Source organism: Pteronotus mesoamericanus, unplaced genomic scaffold (genome assembly GCF_021234165.1).
Source record: "Pteronotus mesoamericanus isolate MK-2021 breed Mesoamerican mustached bat unplaced genomic scaffold, CSHL_Meso_final scaffold_408, whole genome shotgun sequence".
Taxonomy (NCBI): domain Eukaryota; kingdom Metazoa; phylum Chordata; class Mammalia; order Chiroptera; family Mormoopidae; genus Pteronotus; species Pteronotus mesoamericanus.
The window spans coordinates 638004-655240 of record NW_026555315.1 but is presented as its reverse complement, the minus strand read 5'-3'; the positions used below and the strand labels follow the sequence as shown (position 1 = coordinate 655240).

The following is a 17237-nucleotide window of genomic DNA, read 5'->3' as shown; positions in this document are numbered from 1 at the left end:
GACAGGGTTGCTGGAGCCGCCCTCCAGCAGGGAGCGCGGCAGCTGCAGACCCCGCGGTGAGCTCAGCAGCCGCCTCCCGCCGGGCCGGAGGGCTCCGGCCCTGGGAGTGGTCTTCCTAGAGGCGGCCACGTGCACACAGACCACCTCACGCATGTGCAGGTGGGTGGGGATCGCCTGCCTGTGCTGCCCCTAGGCCGGGGGCGCCTGGGCACCGAGGGCGCCGCGCGCCCATCCCTGCGCCTAGCCAGAGCGGCGTGGGGGGCCCGCGGGTCGGGGACAGGCTGGGGAGGTGGGCACAGGGTCCTGCCCCTCTGAGATTTCTCTGGAAAGCCCGCGCCCCTCGCCGGCCGCGCTCGGCTCTCTCCGCGCCCGGCGCTCGGCGGCGCTCGGCTGTCTCCGGCCGCTCGGCTCGGCGCTCGGCTCGGGTCCGCGGCCGCTGCGGCGCGGGCATTTCTCCGCAGCTCGCTGGCGGCCGCGCCCGCCCGGCCCGCGCCCATGCAGGCCATCAAGTGCGTGGTGGTCGGCGACGGGTGAGTACGCGCGGCCCCGCGGCGTGGGGGCGGCCCGGGGACCCAGCCCGGGCTGAGCGCGTGGCGCGGCGGTGCGGCCGGGCGGAGGGCACAGTGGGGCGGGGTCCTGGCCAGCGCGGTGAGGCCTCCAGTCAGGCCCACCTGATGCTGCCCGGCCGCAGCCGGGCCTTCCAGGGCTGGGGACCGGCCTCTCACATGGGCTGAATCTTCAGCAGCCCCTCCCTCACTGCCGCCCTGGAGGTGGTGGGAATTCGGCCCCACCCTGCCCGCCCCCGCCGCTCTGCCCGGAGGCCCTGCCTGCCCTGGTCCTCCGCCCCCCCGACCTAGGTGGCTGCGGATCTGCTGCTGCTCCGGAAGCCCGGTCCCCACCTCCGGCACCCTAACTTGGCCTGCGGCTCTGAGCGAGGGGGCCGTTCCCCCTGGGCAGAGGGGCTGAGGCGGCCGGGGAGCAACGTGGGCTTGCCCTCCGTCCGCAGCGCCGTGGGGAAGACCTGCCTGCTGATCAGCTACACCACCAACGCCTTCCCGGGAGAGTACATCCCCACCGTGTGAGCAGGAGGGGCGGGGGGCGGGGGGGGCGGCGGGGCGGGGCCGGGGCCAGGTGCTTGGGCTGGCAGGTGGGGCCTAGGCGGGACAGAGTTCCAGCCCTGCCCCTGTGCACGCCTGAGACCCCGAGGCGGAGGCTGACCCTGCCCTCGGCCCTGCAGCTTTGACAACTACTCGGCCAATGTGATGGTGGATGGGAAGCCGGTCAACCTGGGGCTGTGGGACACCGCCGGGCAGGAAGACTACGACCGGCTCCGGCCGCTCTCCTACCCTCAGACCGTAGGTGGCCCTGGGCCAGCGCCAGGAGCTGGGTGGCTCAGGGGTCCCTGGGGTCCTGGGGTTGGTGCAGCAGCTGGGGCCTCCTTGACGGCTTCCACCTGGGCCCGCCCCCTCCCTCCCCAGGACGTCTTCCTGATCTGTTTCTCCCTGGTGAGCCCAGCCTCCTTTGAGAATGTCCGAGCCAAGGTAGGGCAGGGCTGGGGGGCTCTTTCTGAGGTTGAGGGGGGGAAGCCCAGAGGACCTGCCCTGACAGGACAGAGCCTCTGGCTTGAAAACCTTTCACAGGCAAACTGTCCCTCGGCCTGGGGTCTGCAGGCGGGGGGTGTGTGACAGGGGCAGGGGCCGTGAGCGAGGCTCTCAGGGGAGGGAGGGCCTTGAAGCTTCCCTGCTGGGCCCTGTCCCCCCCCAAACCCAGCGGCCGGTCGCCTGAGAGGCGGGGAGGGCCCCGGGGGAGGGCAGGCCCCGGGGAGCCACGCCTGCCCCACAGGCTCGGGGGGCAGCCCCTGCGGGGCCGGGTCAGAGCCTCCGTCCCCGCAGTGGTACCCGGAGGTGCGGCATCACTGCCCCCACACGCCCATCCTCCTGGTGGGCACCAAGCTGGACCTGCGGGACGACAAGGACACCATCGAGCGGCTGCGGGACAAGAAGCTGGCGCCCATCACGTACCCTCAGGGCCTGGCCATGGCCCGGGAGATCGGTGCGTGGCCTGGGCGGACTCCCCAACTCGAGCGTGGCCCCCGCCCCCGCCCCCGCCGACCCCTCCCTCGCTCTCCTCCCCCTCGATGCCCCCAGGTTCCGTCAAGTACCTGGAGTGCTCGGCCCTGACTCAGCGGGGCCTGAAGACAGTGTTCGACGAGGCCATTCGGGCAGTGCTTTGCCCACCCCCCATGAAAAAGCCAGGGAAGAAGTGCACAGTCTTCTAGAGCCCGGGCCGGAGGCAGCCCCGCCCCCGCCCCGCCGTGTCTGCTGTTGTGTTGAGCTGTCTGTGTTGCAGTCTGCTGTGGGGAGTGCTGTGGGTGGGGAGGGGCAAGGAGCATGGGGTGGGCTGGGGCAGTGGGGTCCTGGCCACTCTGCCTCCGGGGGGGGGGGCACAGGCGCCAGCCTGCCCTTGCCCCACGGGAGGCCGGGAGGGAGCAGGGTCTCTCTCAGGCTGCAGGGGTGGGCCCAGGGCAGCCCCAGGATGGGCTTCCCTGACAGGGGAGGGGGTTTCCCGTCCAAGCGCCCAGGATGGGCGGCCCGTTCCTATTTTATACAATAAATGTTCTCCACCAACACCTCCTGCGTGCTCACCCCTGCCTGCCCCCAGCCTCCCCAGCCGTAGTACAGGGGGCACGAGCTTGCTGAGCTCTGTCCCCAAAGAAGGCGGCACAGATTGAGGTGGGAGCAACCGCCCTTAGTCCCTCTGGGACAAAGCCCCGACTTCGGGCCTCTGGGCGGGGCATGCGCAGAAGAACGAGGGGGCCCCTCTCCCGTCCTCCCGGGTGGGACGGGGGACCGTGGGCCTGTCGGCCGCGTAGCCCTCTTGGGCAGCCTTCCCCGCCGCCCAGGATGGGGGCGCTGAGCTGAGTCTGCGGGAAGTCAGGAAGGCAGGCGTCCAGGCAGGACTGGCAGGGACAAAGCGTGGAGGGGCGGGCAGGCAAGGGGGCCGTCCGACATCGCTGAGGTTGGGAAAGGCGGGGGCCGAGGGGTCACCCTGGGGAGCCCAGGAGACACGGTCCAGAGGCTTGGACTTCACCCCTCAGGCCACAGGGCACAGCGCCAGGCAGACATGTGACTAGAAAGAAGACTGCACTCATGGAGGGCTCCATGGCCTGACCGCAAGGTTTTCAGGAGGTTTTGCTGCCCAGTTGTTAAACAGCCATTGTTAATGATTGTAGAAACTGTGGCCTCAGGAAGATCCCACCTCCCGCCTCTGCTGGGAAGTTGGCCATGGCCGAACGTCTCGGGCCGGGGCACCGGGCTGCCGCCGGGCCTGGGAGACCCGTTCGATGGCCATCGCCCCACCCTGAGCTCTGCGTTTTCTGGCCACTTGGCAGCAGCTGGGGAATCGGTCAGTGTGCAGGCTGAGCAGAAGAATCGTGTTTATTGGCAGGGTTCGGGGTGGGGGGCAGGCGGGGCTCAGCATGGAGAATGGCTGTGTGTGAGTGGCAGAGCATCAGGTGACCAGGAAGCCCCCGTCCACCGGCACTGTGGAGCCCGTGGTCATGCCGCTCCGGTCACTCAGCAGGAAGAGGATGACGTCGACCACATTCTCCACCTCTGCGGGCGGGCGAAGTGCAGGGCCTGGGTGCAGGGGCCGCCCTCCACGCTTCCCGGCCACCCGTCCCCGGAGCACCGGTGCGGCTCCAGCCGAGCGACCGGCCGACTCACCAGCAAACCTGCCTAGCGGGATGCGGCCCAGCATGGCCCTGGACTTCTGGGGGTCGCTCCAGTTGATCTTGCCCATGGCTGTCATCACCACGGTGGGGTTTACCGCATTCACACGGATCTGTGCCGAGACCGGCGGGGGGTCAGCGCAGCGGCCTGGGTTGTGCGGGCTGCCTGGTGGGAGACCCCCACGGCGGGACTCACCTTGTGCGGCGCGAGCTCCAGGGCCATCACTTTGGTCAGCATGTCCATGGCCGCCTTGGCGGCACCTGTGAAGACGGACAGTGTCAGTGTGGCCGCGGCCGGCAGCGGGCTGGGGCCGGCCAGGGCCAGGCTGCCGCGGGGGCTGGCTCACTGTAGGCGCTGTGGTGCATGAGGGCGCGCTGGGAGGCCACGCTGGACACGTTCACGATGGACCCTGGGGCTTTGCGCGCTATCAGGCCCCGGGCCACGATCTGAAAGGGAAAGAGGAACGTGAGACAGAATGAGTTGCCAAAGGTCCCCCGCTCCTGCCCCGGGGGTTGCTCACCTGGGACACAGGGATAACAGCCCGCAGGTTCACGTTGAAAGTGCTGGAGGGAGACGGACGGACCCGGTCAGGGACAGGGCCCCCGCTGCAGGGGAGCCCTCCCAGCCAGGGTCCCTCCGCCCCGTGGGCTCACGTGTCGAAGGCCTCCTTGGTGATCCCCAGGAAGGGCTGCAGCTGCGCCACGGCGGCGTTGTTCACCAGCAGGTCCACGGGGCCCACGCCGCCCAGCGCCCGCTCCGTGGCCTCCCAGTCGCCCAGGTCCACGCACACGGGCTCCACCCCGGGGCACTGTGTGTACGCAGCGGGCAGGGCACAGCCATCAGGGTTTCCACACCCGGGGAGGGGGCTGCGTGCCCCACATGGGGAGGGGCTGGATGTGGGAGACCTTTCAGACCAGCAAGGCCGGTGGGGCCAGGGCTCCCAGAGGAGCCAGCCACCAGCCTGGGGCTCAGAATCCCAGACGGCTGAGAGACGGGGTGGGCGGGTGTTAACGTCGCTCCTGGGTCAGTGAGCAATCCGGAGCTTCAGGCAGGCCACCTCCTCCCCGCCCCGCCCCGCCCCGCCCCCTCTGGCCCCGGGCCTGCGAAGCAGCCATTTCTGCTTCCTTCGCAGCCCAGGCAGAGTCGCCATTCTCTCGGCCCCGCGGAAGCCCACGGAGTCCGCGCGCCCTGGGAGGGGTTGCTGAGGGTCCCCGGGTCAGCCCAGGCCTGGCGCCTGCACGTCTCGCCCGCCGCGCCCCGCTGGGCTCGGACTCCGCGACTCTTATACCTCGCGGACCAGGCTGTCCAGGTCGTCCTGGGTCCGGCTTACGGCCACCACGTGCACACCGGCCGCGTGCAGCGCCTGGACCGTGCTGCGCCCGATACCTGCGGGAAGCGCAGCTCAGTGCCGGCGCCCCGCCGCCAGCGGCCCTCCCCGCCCCGCCAGCCGTCCCAGGCGCCGGCCCACCTTTGCCCGCCCCGGTGACGAGCGCCCGGCGGCCCGCGAGCCCCAGCTCCATAGCGTCGCGGAACCGCGCTGTGCTCCCGCCGACCAAATGCGAGCTGGACCCGGAAAACGCGGGGCCGGAGAGCGCGAGCGGGGCGGGGCCATGCTGAAAGCGGGCCCTGCGGGGCGATTGGCCGAAAAGGGTGGGCGCGGCGCGGGCGGGGCAGTCAGGGTCCCCGCCGCCCCGAGGCCCGGTTTCTCGAATGGCTCCTTGGCGACCCGCCCACCCCGCGTGGACCTGGGGTCGCCGGCCCCCGCCACGCCTGTTCCCGCCGAGAGGGTTACTGCGTTAGAAAAATGCCGCCGTCCAGCTGCAGCCGGATCCGGGGGTCCCGAAGGTGGGTAAGGCGTCGGCGATGGGAGACAGACAACTACACGACCCAGAGGCAGTGCAAAGCTGTTCCGCTTTATTGCAAGTCTCATATATCTTATATATTTTCATTTTTGGCGAGCATCAGACATTTGCGGTCACATATTGTTGTGGGTTGGCCGAGCAGAAGCAATTACTAAGAGCAGACTTGGTACCTGACTTTGTGCTTTTCCTGGTTCTCATAATTCTGTGGTTCATCAGCTAGCCAATCCTCCCTCCCTTCTTCTTTCCTGAATAAGTAGGGACAACATTTTTTACAATATGTCCGTAACTGCCTCCTCAAGCTATTTCTTTGTTCTTTTGCACATAAGCACTAGGAGGTCCTGCTCGTGCCAAGTGTTCCATGAAAGGCAAGCTGGCGCAGGGCATGTGTACTCCATCTTTGCTGACTATTCTTATGCCTTCCTGGTAAACTCCTGTATAGGGCAGCGGGGGGTCAGGGGTTCTTTTCATGCTGCTAACTCCTTGAAGGGGATACCACAATTTTCCTTTTTTCCAATAGGCTACAAAAGGCAACCCCTGAGCCGTGGGAAGGGGTCTGTATAATTTCTTTTTATTTTCTTTAATGACCTTAGCTACCAGAGGCGGAGGCACGGGAGTATAAGCCGGCTCCGTGAGCTCCGCCTGTGGTCGTTCATCTATAAACTGTTTCTCAGGGATATTCGGGGGGAATTTCCTTGCTAACTTAACTAGTGAATTGTTAGCACAATCTGGACACGCAGTTACAGGTGATTCGGGAGTGGTGGTGACTGTGTCTAGTCCTGTGGAAGCTAGAATTACATCCGAGGCTCGCCTGTCGGTTTCATTCTCATGTGTCTTATTAATCTTTCCCAGGTTGATCATATATACAATGAAAATTATGACTCCTAGTAATATAATTCCCCTACTACCAATTGTCCCTATGCCGCGTCCTCTTCCCGGAGGACGCTTTCCTTGAAGCTTCTCTCCCCATATCCGGACCTTGCCAGACAACATGGCTGGAAGAGGATGCGGCACTGGAGGAGGTGGCCAGGAGCAGCAGGAGGCAGGGATTTGAGGGGACCCCCTGGAGGACAGCAAAGAACGCCCCCCACCGCCCGCCAGGCCCGGCCCTGCGGCGTACCCCACACCTCCAGCCGCCAGACGGAACCTGCCCTCTGCCCTGCACCCTGACCTCCGTCTGCCAGAGGCTAAGGGCGGGACAGCCCCTCACTTGGCCTTCCCGAAAGGCGCGCCTGCTTAGCTCTCTTCAGGGGCTCCCCCTGCCCTGGAACAGCGTCTAAAGCCTTCCACTCGTCCTGCGATCCTCGGCGGGCAGCCACGGCTCTCACTCCCCACCCGCGCCCGCCCAGCCGCACGGTGCCAGGGCCTGGAGGCCCCGCCCAGCTCGGGCTGCCCTCTCCTGGGTGGTCTGTGGGAAAGGTGCGCGCGAGGTGAAGCTGCGTTCCCGGGGCTTGGAGGAGCTCGACCGGCCCAGCGCCCAGCCCTCGCCCCGCCTTCCCGGGGGTGCCCCGGCTCCACAGACCCTCTGCCCTCCCCGACCTGCAGCGGCCAGACCCCAGGCGCCGGGCCGATGCGGAAGGACCGAGCCTCAGGGAAACCAAGGTGGCGCTGCAGGCGGCCCGCGGCCCTCGGCCCAGGGCAGGTTCGGATTTCGGGCGGGGCGCGGAGAAGAGGCACCTCCCCCGCTTCACGGAAGGTGAGACGTGAGCCCCGCAGTCCCGACCGAGGTCCCCAGCCTCGAGGGGTGCCCCACCCGAGCTCTGGCACCCCGCGTTCCGGGAGCGTGACCTCCGCTTGTTTATTTAGGCGAACAGACCCCAGTACAGCAGAGGGCTCGGTCGTGCGGGGGCGGCAGGGGGTCTCCCGACAGCGCAGGCAGGGGAGCGGAGGCGCGTGACCAGGCGCCGGGCTCGGGTGTGGGCGGGGCTGGCGAGGGAGGCGGGGGCGGGCGGGGCGCGGAGGCGCCGCGGTCGCCAGTTGGAGCGGTAGGGGGCGGGGCCGGAGGTGGGCGGGGCCGGCGGCGCCGGGCCAGTCCCGCTGCCCGCACCGCGACGCTGCTCTAGGAAGCCAGGAGCCCGGGGTCCGCCACGAGGCTGGAGCCGCTGGTGCTGGCGCTGCGGTCGCTGAGCAGAAACAAGATGCTGTCGACCACGTCCTCCAACTCTGCATGGGCCGCGGGCGGTCAGTGTGCTCTCCTTGCCGCCGCGGCCGCGCCGCCCCTCCCCGCAGCCCTGCTGACCTGCCAACTTCCGCAGCGGGTACCGATTACGCTCCACCCTCTGGGCGATCTCGAGGTCCTTCAAGACTTTTTGGCCCAAGGCCGTCATCACCAACGTGGGGTTCACGGAGTTCAACCCGGATCTGGGACCCAAGGGCCCGGAGGCTGCGGCTCAGCCAGTGGACTCGCTCCGCCCCCACAGCTGCCCACCGGGCTGAGCTTGCTTACTGTGTCCCGGCCAACCCCTGACCTCGCAGCCCAGAGCCGTGAGTGGCCGCCAGGGGTCTCTCACTCCCACTGCCCGCCTCCTCATCCCCCTGCCCCGCACCCCGCCGCCTTGTCCCACAGGCCCAGCCTGGCACTCCTAGCACCACACGTTCATCTTGTGTGGCCCTAGCTCCGGGCCATGGTTTTGGGCAGCATGGTCATTGCACTCTTTGTGGAGTCTGTGGGGAGAGCAGCGCCAAGCACCCTTTAGGAATTCAGCCTTCCGTGCAGGGAGGCCCAGCCCCAGAGCCCAGTGTGGGTGGGGGGAAGGCGGGGCAGAGGGCTAGCTTGGGAAGGGGGGTGCAGGCCGCTATGCTGGAGACAGTGACGGTGGAGCCAGGCGCTCTGCAGTCGATCATGCGTTGGGCCACCACCTGGAAGCCCAGAGAGGGGGCAGCTCCACCGGAACACACTCCCACCTGGGCTGGGGCCGCCGTGGGACCACGCCCTCCCACTGGCCCGCCCGGAACGCAGAGCGCACGTTCACACCGAAGATCCTGGGGAGAGAGCTGGCACTTGAGAAGGAGCAGGGCCCGTCTGCGCTGCCTTTGCCGCAGCCCCTCCCAGGCCGCCTGCTCTCCCGCCTCCTGCTGCGGAAGGCCTCCTTGGGGACCTCCAGGAAGGGCTGTGGCCGCGCCACGGCGGCGTTGTTCACCAGCAGGTCCACGGGCCCGCGCCGCCCAGTGCCGGCTCCGTGGCCTCCTAGTCGCCCAGGTCCGCGTGCACGGGCTCCAGCCCGGGGCACTGTGGGAGGCAGCGGGCAGGCACCAGGGAGGTCCCAGCATGCCTAGGAGGCGTCGCCGAGGGCGGGGGGGGGGCAGGCTGAGGGCCTCCCCCCTTGGAGAGGCTGACCAGGTTGGCGGGGGTGCGGCTCAGGGCCACCACGCTGGCCCCCGGGGCGTGCGGGGCCATTGCGGTGGCCCGACCGATCCCGGCAGAGGAGCACGCAGCGGGCAGCGGCCCAACACGTCTGGGGTCCGGTCGGGGCAGGGGCAGGGGCTGCAGCTTTGCTGCTCAGGAAAGAGCAGTCAGAGGGTGCCGGCCGGCCGGGGACGTGCGAGGGCCCCGGTCAGAGGCCCCGCCAGCAGCACCTGGCCAAGGGAGGCCCCCGAGGGCAGCTCCTTTCCGCTGGGTCTGGGGAAGACACCTTGGCTTGCTCCCCCGCCTGCCCATCCTGAGTCCTGCATCAACCAGAGAGGAGCAGGGGCCTGTCCGACACGGGCCTGCGAGGACCAGGGTCGGGCTACCTTGCTCCCCACCTCAGCCTCCCGATGCCCCCGCCCCCCGCCCACTGATACTCACCTTGCCCGGCTCCCGTCACCAGGGCCTGACGGCTGTTGAGACTGAGCTCCCTGGTGCTGACCCCAGCCTCTGTCCCGCAGGGGAGGAGGGTGTATAGGCCAGGGAAGGGCAGGGGACGAAGGGAGGGTTCGCAGTGGGTGTGGCTGCAGTTCTGGCCCCCGCGTTCCTTCATTCAGAAGGATCTGGAAGGACCGCCCTCCTTATCCACAACACAGACGCTTCTAGCCAGGAGCCCCACCCTGGGTTTTGGGGAGTAAGTAAAAGTAAATCCTGGGGTGGGGAACACGTTCCTTCCCGGCTGGCACCCTGGGAGCAGATGACCTGGAGCTGGCTGTCTCTAAGGCTGGCTGTCCCCCTGCTCCCAGAAACCTGACCTCACCATGACCCCAATCTGGAGGCCGCTGTGGCCTCCGGAGACTTTTTCCCCTGCCTCTAGCCAGCCCAGGACCCCGGTCCCTGCGCCCCCAGGTTCTGCCTCCCCAAGGCCCCTCGCTCCCTCTGAGGCATGGCGGTAGGTACAGGGGTGCTTGCTAGGTCCCCACGCCTCCCCTCACTGGAACTACATGACAGAGTAGATCGGCGGGGGCAGAGGACTCGACACGGGCTCCCCAGAGGACCTCACGGCGGCTGTGTGCCACCGCTGCCTGTGGATGCTGACGGCAGCTTCCCTGCAGGCGACCAGTCTGGGTGGGTGTGAGCGCTGCCCAGGCTTCTGTGACGGGGCTCCCGGCGCCCGCGCCTCCCCCGCAGCTGTGAGGGTCACTGCCAGGGCATGTGGCGCCTGCAGCCGGCCCTCCAGGTGTGGCCCTGCCAGGCGTGGGGGGCGGGGCTCCCTCAGGCTCCGGGCTGGACCCCCAGGCGTGGCCCCAGGAAGCGGGGCTGCTTGCTCGGATCTCCTGGCTCTGGTTCTCGGAGGCCCAGGTGAGACCAGGGAGGGAGGGTCAGGTTACGAAGGTATAATTTACCAAATTGCGGTCAGTCGGAGCGAACTTAAGCGGAAGGGTTTTCTTGTAGCTGCAAAACAAAGATTAAAGAACCAGTAGTTCAGCAGCCCTTGAATAACATGGTTTTGTTCAAGGTCGTTTCACTGTATGTGAATGAGGAGGAAAAGGGGCCCCGGGCAGGACTGTCATCCGCGTGAAGTGTGCGCGTCGCTCTCCGTGCCTGGGTGGGTTTCTGCGGGAGTGAGGTGAACTGGCGCGTCCTGAGTGTCCCCGTGGGAGTGAAGGTGGGGTCTGTGAGTGACCCTGGGGCGAAAGGGCACCGGCCCCGGGTGGGTCCCGCCTTTCACTCTGGGCCGAGGGGCAGACTCTGGCCACCGGAGACCCCGAACTGGATTAAGAGGGTCGGAAAAGAAGTAACTTCCTTGTTTCTATTAATCTTTCTTAAGTGGAGTGTAGCTCGCACCGATTTTAAGGTTTAACATCAGAAGTGTAAAAGTACAGCCCTTCAACCGGGGGGCCGGGGCCGGGGCCCTGCCCGGAGGAGCCGCCCTCAGGCACAGGCTGGCGGGCGCCTCCACCCTTCGGGGTGTCGGTCCGAACAGGGCAAAGCGACCTTGGTCTGCGCCTGAGTCAGCACTGCACCCCAACAACTGTTTGCAAAGAGAACAGGAAAGCAGCTGTTCAATCACTGTTTCGGATCAGCGGGGCCGCGCCCGGCCGTCACCTGCCCCCAGGGCAAGCCCTCCTGCTGCAGGCGGAGGCAGGGGGGGGGCTCCCGCCCGGCCCCCGCCACCGGGCCCTCCGGCGCCGCCTCAGGGGAGCCCTCCCTGGGCTCCTGCCCCACCGGTGCTCCCCCGGCAGCTGGCCTTTGCTCTCCAGCACGCCGGCACCTCTCACGTAACCTTGTATTTTCACGTTAGCAGAAGCGGTTTGGGTCTCTAGAAGCTTGGTGATGTCTTCGTAGCCAGAAATGTGCCCTTGGAACTTAACTCTTGTTTATATCAATCAGTCTAGGGCAAAATTAAGTTTGTCCCACGTCCTGTCACTCTGTTTCCAAGAATCTGTGATGCTGCTGAGGGAGGACTCACACGTCTCAAGACGGGAAGTCACGCTGGGAAGCACCGGCAGGCCGCGTGGAAAAGATACAGTCTGTTACTGAGCAGGACCCGGACACCGCAGACGCCTGGGTCCCGGTGCGGTTGCGGCAGAGACGGGCACGTGGCCTGGGGCGCCGCTCCCACCGGGCTGGGGGTGCGAGCCAGGGGCCCTCCTCTTGAGCACCAGAAATGTTTTCTCTTTTTGAAAAACCAGCAAAAAAACCTAAACCCTCAAACCTGGAACAGCTTCCCTTCACGTGCTCTGTTTGCAGAAAAACTCGACAAACTCCTCTCTTTTCACTCCCTCCCCAAGCTGTGCTTTGGCGCTTTGGCAGCCTCCTCCTGTGGCCAGTCCTGGCCGTCACTCTCAGGCTCAGCTTGCGGGTCCCCACTCGGCCCGGGGGTCTGCCCGGGGGGAAGGGCAGCTGGGGCACACACGTGCACACACGCATGTACACGCAGGCACAGGGAGAGCGGCAGGGCAGGGTTCCGTGGGGCCGCGAGGCCTGGGCAGGCAGAGGCTGCGGCGGGGGTGGGCTGGGGGGCTAAGGGCGGGGCGTGCCGGCGACTGGCTTTGCAGGAGACCCTGGGGTCCGAGGGCTCCGCCTGCCACAAAACTGCGCGCCAGCCTGCGTGTGTTACGGGGGAGGGGCTGGGAGGCCTTGGACACCTGCGAGGGCAGGTCCAGGCCTCGAGAAGGCCTCTTCCCGCTCAGGCCCCCCTGTGAGTTCCCTGAGGAGGAAGCTTTCATCTGCTTTCCCTGTTTCCCACCTGAGGAGAGGTCTTGGGCCAACCCTTCCTGAGACCAGACCCAGGGAGAAGTGGGCTCCAGGGGAAGGGCTAGCCTTGGGGTGACCCCAGAGAGGGCCACGCGCTTCATGTTGCAGGGGGAGGGCCGAGGGGCCCCAGGGAGGACACCCGGTGCATAGAGACAGGAGCACCTGGGACGGAGGCCCGGAGGCCCGGAGGCCCGGAGGCCCGGCCCCGCCTGGCTGCTGGGCGGTGCCGCCTCTCAGGGCGGCTGGTGCCCAGCCCGCCCCCCTGTCACCCCTGCAAGCCTCCTCGCTGCCCCCCCGCCCCCCGGAGCTGAAGTGCTGAGTCACTTTGTGTCACTCTCGGGCCTGAGTCAGCAGCTGGGGCGCCACTCCCTCCATGCTGGCGACTGGCTCCCTCTGCCTGCTTGGCTTCTGGGCCCAGCTGGGGCCTCAGCTCCTCTGAGGGTCGCCCCTCTGGGTGCCCTCCAACCACTCTGCCAGTCACGGCGGCGCGGCCTTGAGGCAGCCTGCACCCGGGAAGGCGGGTGCTCCCTCCGTCATTGCTCCCCAGCGCCTGGCAAAGAGCAAGTTGCCACCACGGGTCTGCAGGGGAGCGATCGAGCGCGTGGATGAACGGTGCTTGCCCTGGGACAAGGGCGATGGCCGGCCCAGGCCCCGGACGCAGGCCGTGACCGCTGCCCGGGACCCCGAGGCAGAGCGGGTGGGGGAGGGCACGGGGGCGGGAGTCCAGGTGACTGCAGTAAAGACTGCAGCTCCTGCCCTGGCAGGTGCGGCTCCATGGACTGACCGCCACCCTGTGAACCAAAGGGTCGCCGGTTCGATTCCCAGCCAGGGCACAGGCCTGGGTTGCGGGCCGGGTCCCCAGCAGGGGGTGTGCGAGAGGCCACCACACAAGGATGTTTCCCTCCCTCCCTCCCTCCCCTTCTCTGAACTGCTCCTGCGCGGAAGATGCTACATGATCCACACCCTCCCCAGTGGGCAAGCAAGGAAGACCACGGGAGACCGCACGCACTTGCCGCTCACAGGTTCTTGGGGTGCGTTTTCTCCTGACCGCGCACCAATGAGTCAGACTGAAAGCAGCCACACGGGGCCCAGCCTGGTTTGGGTGCTGCCTGTCTTCACGCCACACACACGTCTGCACAGCCACACGCATGGCTACAGCAAGGTGCGCACACAGCCGTGTGCACTCTTGTGCACACACCCCCATTTACACATACAGCTCTGTGCACGCAAGCTGCCGCTCGCATTTGCAGAGCCCGCCCCCACACACAGCCACGCCCACACACAGCCACGCCCGCGTGCGCACTCGCTGCACCCGCGACGCCCGCAACGTGCCGAGAGAACGAACGGGACAGGCAGGAAGGTGGCAGCCAGGGGCGCGGTTTGTGTGGGCTCGTCACTCCCTGCAGGCGCCCCTCACTGGGCCTTGCGCGCCTGGAGGACCACGGGGCCCGAGGCTGAGCCACAGGGTGGGAGCCTCCGGTCTGCGGAGACGCGCGTGGAACAGAAAGCAACGACCACACTTTTATTCGCTTATTGCAGCAGCGGAGCGGGAGGCCAGGGCGGGGCTGCGGGCTGGCACCACCCTCCCCTCCCCAGAAAGGCACTGGCGGGCGGGTCCGCGCAGCGGAGGGCCGTCCCACCGCTGGGGGCGCAGAGGCTCCTGCTGCGCAGGCCTGGAGCCAGGGGCAGAGGGCCGGCAGGGGCGCTGAGCCAGACCGCAGGTGTGACTTCGAGGCCTCCACGGAGGGGTCTGGCGGAGGGGCCCCCGACAGAGTGGCTCCTACGGGGAGATGCCAAAGGGCACGGCTGCCCGGGGCCCACGGGTGTGGGGGCAGCCGCCCCCGGAGGCCTGCACTTAGGCCCCTGAGGGGGACCCCACGCAAGACCCTGGCCTGGAGCCCACCCCTCAGGGCTGGCCTGCCCAGGGTCCCTCTCCGACAGGGAGAGCCCTGGGCACTGGACAGCGGCCCCCGCCCCGCCCAGGCCTCAGGGAGGCGGCCCGTGGCTGGGGTGGCGGCAGGCTCCTGGGGCGGCAGCCCAGGCTCTGGCGTCGGGCAGGCCAGGCAGCTCCTGAGCTCGCTGGGCCCCCGGGCCTGCCAGGGCCTGTGGGGAGGCCTTGTCTGCTGGCTGCCCACGACTTCCTGGATGTGGCTGTGGCCAGGACCGCCTAAGGGAGCCAACCGAGGCCGGGGCGGGGGCAGGCACTGCCCAAAGCCACCCCCTAGGTCAGGGGTTGAGGGTCACCGAGAGGCGAAGTCGCTCCGCTTCTGCACAGGACACCAGTCCGTGTCCGGGTAGAGAAGGCAGTGGACAGACTTAAACCTGGGGAGGCGGGGGCGGGGTCAGGGCTGCGGGAGGGGCGGGCGGGCTGGCTCTGGAGCTCCTCCCCGCGGCCCGGCCCACTCACCGGGTGGGGTCCTGCTGCAGGCTGAAGCCTCCGGCCACGTTCACCACGTTATGTGGGTTCTCGGGACCCCCGTAGCTCAAGGTCACCTGGGAGAAGAGGAGGCCAGCTCTCCGTGCACCCCATTCAGCATCCCCACCTGCCCGAAGCCCTCGCCAGGAGAGGCTGCGGGCCCCCGGGCAGCGCTGCAGGGTGAGAGGCTGAGCGGCACGGCCAGCGCAGAGGCCACTGCAGAAGAGCAGCGGGTGTCCCCACCCCAAACCGACCCACTGTCCCGGTGGCCGGGTCTGTGCCTCTCATCACCGCCCAAGCCCCTACCCGCTGTCCTGGGCCTGTTCGCCTGGGACGGGACGGGACGGGACGGGACGGGACGGGACAGTGGGTGCCCTGGGCAAGTGGGTGCCCTGGGCAAGTGAGTCCCCATGTAAAACTGGGTGTCCCCACCACACCTGGGACCACCCCGGCCACGTCGACTCCCTCCCCGAGCCTCGTCCCGCTGGGAGGCCCGCTGGGAGGCCCGCTGGGCCAGCCCCCGGGACGCGCGCGGAGGCGCCAGGGCATGGCGTGCGCCGGGGCGCACCTGCTGGAGCAGCGTGTGGGTCGGCAGCCTCCGCAGGTTCTCCAGGTGGGAGTGGAAGAGCGAGCTGTGCCGCAGGCGAGCGCCCAGCATCCCCTCCACGATGTAGCCCACCGTGCAGTCGTCCGGCAGCCTCACCCGCTCGGCCGTGCTCATGAAGCTGCCCAGGCTGGGGACAGGGGCCGGTCAGCACCTCCTCGGCCCCCGGCCCCCTCCCTGCGCAGCTGGGCCCCGCTCACCTGGCCCACGGGCTCATCTTCAGGGCAAGGCCTCTGCTCAGGCAGAACCCAGCGCCCCCGGTGGCAAACCAGAACTTGACGGTGGTCACCTGGGGAGGAGGGCGCCGCCAGTCAGAGCCCTCACCCCGACTCTAGACACCAGAGCGTCACCCACAAGCCACTGCTTAGCGGCTCCAGGTCTGAGCAGCAGAGGGCCCCAGGGCACGAGGGGATGGGGCTGCTGCCACGTAGTCGCTTTGTGGCCCTGACCCTCCCCAAGCACCTCTTGTCGCCCCCCGAGAGTGGACCAGGCACCCGCCCCTCCCTGGCCCCATGCTCACCGTGCCACCTCCCTGAGCCCGCTCGGTCGCCTCGATGGGGTGGTCCAGGCTGGGCCGCCCCAAGTAGACGTCCTGGCTGGGCGAGAAGGTGGCCAGCAGCCGCAGCAGGCCCTTGGTGTTCACGTAGTTGTCGTCATCCACGTGACAGAACCACCTGGCCGCGGGGGCAGTCTCAGCACCGGTGGCCAGGCCTGCGGCCCCCGCCCGGCCCCCCGGGGCGCGGCCCCCACGCACTTGCGCCCAGACTCAATGAACGTGTCGTACTCCACCGACATCTTGCAGCACAGCGCCTGGCGGGTGTGCACAGCCGAGCAGTTGGTGTTGACGACGTGGCTGCCTACAGGGTTAGGGGAACCAAGGACGCGTGAGGGCCGGGATGAGGCCTGGCTGCGCAGGCCGCCCCCCTTGCTCTGCCCCGGGCCCCGAGGCCGCACCCGGCTGACTTGTCGTTAACCTCTACAGCCCAGGCAGGTGATGACCACCTGGGACGCCCTGGGAGGACGCAGGCCGGGGAAGGAGGCAGGCCTTACTGGCTGGGCTTCTGCGGGGCCCGCGGAGGGCCAGGCCCTGGCAGCCTGCCAGCGGCAGAGGGAGGCAGAGGGTGGCTGGCGCGGCGGGGGGGTGGGGGGGTGGTTGTGCGTGAACGCTGCCCTCCGCCAGCTGGTGCCCCTGAGTCTCTGCACACAGTGGGGGATGCGGGGCGCAGGGCAGAGGGGTGGGCGAGGAAGGGCCTTGGGCCCGCCCCCTGGGGGCACTCACCTGCTGGAAGCTGCAGGTCAGGGTCGTCCCCATCAGTGAAAATGAAGGTCTAGGAAGAGACCGACCCCCTGTGAGGTGGGAGGGGGGGCCCTGGCCCCAGTGACGTAGGGTGAGGCTGCCAGGGGACCTCTCAGGGTGTGCGCCCAGGCCAGGCCCGGGCTTGGACGTGCGGTCCCATGGCGGGGGTCGGGTGCTGTCCCAGCTCCAGCCTGCTCCCACCCTCGGCAGGTCCAGTGTGGTTGGGGCCAGACCTGCGCTCGCAAAAGCTTCCACGGTCTCGGCCCTGTCAGCTGGGAGAACCCAACCAAGTCTACAGCCCGAGAAGGAGCAAGAAGGGGTGGGTGCTGGGGGTCCCCGGGCCTCGGGACGCAGCTGGGACAGGGGATCCTGGGGCGGGGCCCACCTGCCGACGGGCCCGGGAGATCCAGGTGCGCAGCAGCAACCCCAGGCGCGGCCCGTGGTTCTTCCGGGTGGTCTTGACGGCGATGAAGACGTCGTCGGGCCGCAGGTGGGGGGTGGGGGCGCGGGCGGGGGGCGCGCGCGGGCCCGGGCCAGGGCTCGGCGCCGGGGCGGGCGCGCGGGGCAGCGGCAGCGGCAGCAGGAGCAGAGCGGCCAGGGCCGCGGCCAGCGCGAGGCAGGCCCGACACAGCGCCCCCCGCACGCGGCTCATGCGACCGCCGACCGGCCGGCAGCGCCCGGGCCAGGCGCGCGCCGCGGCCCCTTTAAGGACCGCCCCGCCCG

The 17237-nt window shown here is 68.4% G+C and overlaps 4 protein-coding genes across 5 annotated transcripts; 1 reads left to right on the top strand and 3 right to left on the bottom strand.

Annotated features, from left to right (window-relative positions):
* The first annotated feature begins 467 nt into the window (after positions 1–467).
* On the top strand, positions 468–2325 carry RAC3 (Rac family small GTPase 3). Of its 2 annotated transcripts, XM_054593299.1 has the most exons (6): positions 468–530; positions 1007–1078; positions 1238–1355; positions 1479–1541; positions 1893–2052; positions 2148–2325. In XM_054593299.1, exons 1-6 carry the CDS (start codon positions 496–498, stop codon positions 2276–2278), a joined length of 579 nt encoding a protein of 192 aa, XP_054449274.1. In that variant the 5' UTR covers positions 468–495; the 3' UTR covers positions 2279–2325. The 2 variants fall into 2 exon arrangements, with proteins under 2 accessions (XP_054449274.1, XP_054449275.1); XM_054593300.1 differs by lacking the exon at positions 1479–1541.
* A 1094-nt stretch (positions 2326–3419) lies between these two features.
* Positions 3420–5329, bottom strand: DCXR (dicarbonyl and L-xylulose reductase). The gene is made up of 8 exons (XM_054593311.1): positions 5200–5329; positions 5020–5117; positions 4385–4539; positions 4252–4294; positions 4078–4177; positions 3927–3991; positions 3726–3843; positions 3420–3614 (listed from the first exon to the last, which is right to left on the bottom strand). Exons 1-8 carry the CDS (start codon positions 5249–5251, stop codon positions 3511–3513), a joined length of 735 nt encoding a protein of 244 aa, XP_054449286.1. The 5' UTR covers positions 5252–5329; the 3' UTR covers positions 3420–3510.
* A 2320-nt stretch (positions 5330–7649) lies between these two features.
* Positions 7650–12298, bottom strand: LOC129086512 (carbonyl reductase [NADPH] 2-like). Its single transcript, XM_054593076.1, is given in 10 exon segments — positions 7650–7753; positions 7830–7951; positions 8183–8210; positions 8213–8254; positions 8353–8449; positions 8557–8750; positions 8753–8821; positions 8912–9008; positions 9379–9446; positions 12061–12298. Coding segments are annotated over 10 exon segments (1059 nt in total).
* A 1412-nt stretch (positions 12299–13710) lies between these two features.
* RFNG (RFNG O-fucosylpeptide 3-beta-N-acetylglucosaminyltransferase) lies at positions 13711–17195 on the bottom strand. The gene is made up of 8 exons (XM_054593253.1): positions 16900–17195; positions 16497–16545; positions 15972–16074; positions 15738–15891; positions 15418–15506; positions 15182–15347; positions 14605–14690; positions 13711–14519 (listed from the first exon to the last, which is right to left on the bottom strand). The coding sequence occupies exons 1-8, from the start codon at positions 17164–17166 to the stop codon at positions 14438–14440; spliced, it is 996 nt and encodes a 331-aa protein (XP_054449228.1). The 5' UTR covers positions 17167–17195; the 3' UTR covers positions 13711–14437.
* Positions 17196–17237: the final 42 nt, after the last annotated feature.

What these genes read in the sequence shown, in the direction of transcription:
- RFNG (XM_054593253.1), bottom strand. Translation starts at nt 17,166, where the DNA reads ATGAGCCGCGTGCGGGGGGCGCTGTGTCGGGCCTGCCTCGCGCTGGCC. An exon ending in TCTCCCGGGCCCGTCGGCAG is followed by an intron (nt 16,546 to 16,899) that starts GTGGGCCCCGCC and finishes GTCTCTTCCTAG; the next exon opens with ACCTTCATTTTCACTGATGG. An exon ending in TGACCTGCAGCTTCCAGCAG is followed by an intron (nt 16,075 to 16,496) that starts GTGAGTGCCCCC and finishes CTAACCCTGTAG; the next exon opens with GCAGCCACGTCGTCAACACC.
- RAC3 (XM_054593299.1), top strand. Translation starts at nt 496, where the DNA reads ATGCAGGCCATCAAGTGCGTGGTGGTCGGCGACGG. An exon ending in GGAGAGTACATCCCCACCGT is followed by an intron (nt 1,079 to 1,237) that starts GTGAGCAGGAGG and finishes TCGGCCCTGCAG; the next exon opens with CTTTGACAACTACTCGGCCA. An exon ending in TTGAGAATGTCCGAGCCAAG is followed by an intron (nt 1,542 to 1,892) that starts GTAGGGCAGGGC and finishes CCGTCCCCGCAG; the next exon opens with TGGTACCCGGAGGTGCGGCA.
- DCXR (XM_054593311.1), bottom strand. Translation starts at nt 5,251, where the DNA reads ATGGAGCTGGGGCTCGCGGGCCGCCGGGCGCTCGTCACCGGGGCGGGC. An exon ending in TGGACAGCCTGGTCCGCGAG is followed by an intron (nt 4,540 to 5,019) that starts GTATAAGAGTCG and finishes GCGTACACACAG; the next exon opens with TGCCCCGGGGTGGAGCCCGT. An exon ending in TGGAGCTCGCGCCGCACAAG is followed by an intron (nt 3,844 to 3,926) that starts GTGAGTCCCGCC and finishes GTCTCGGCACAG; the next exon opens with ATCCGTGTGAATGCGGTAAA.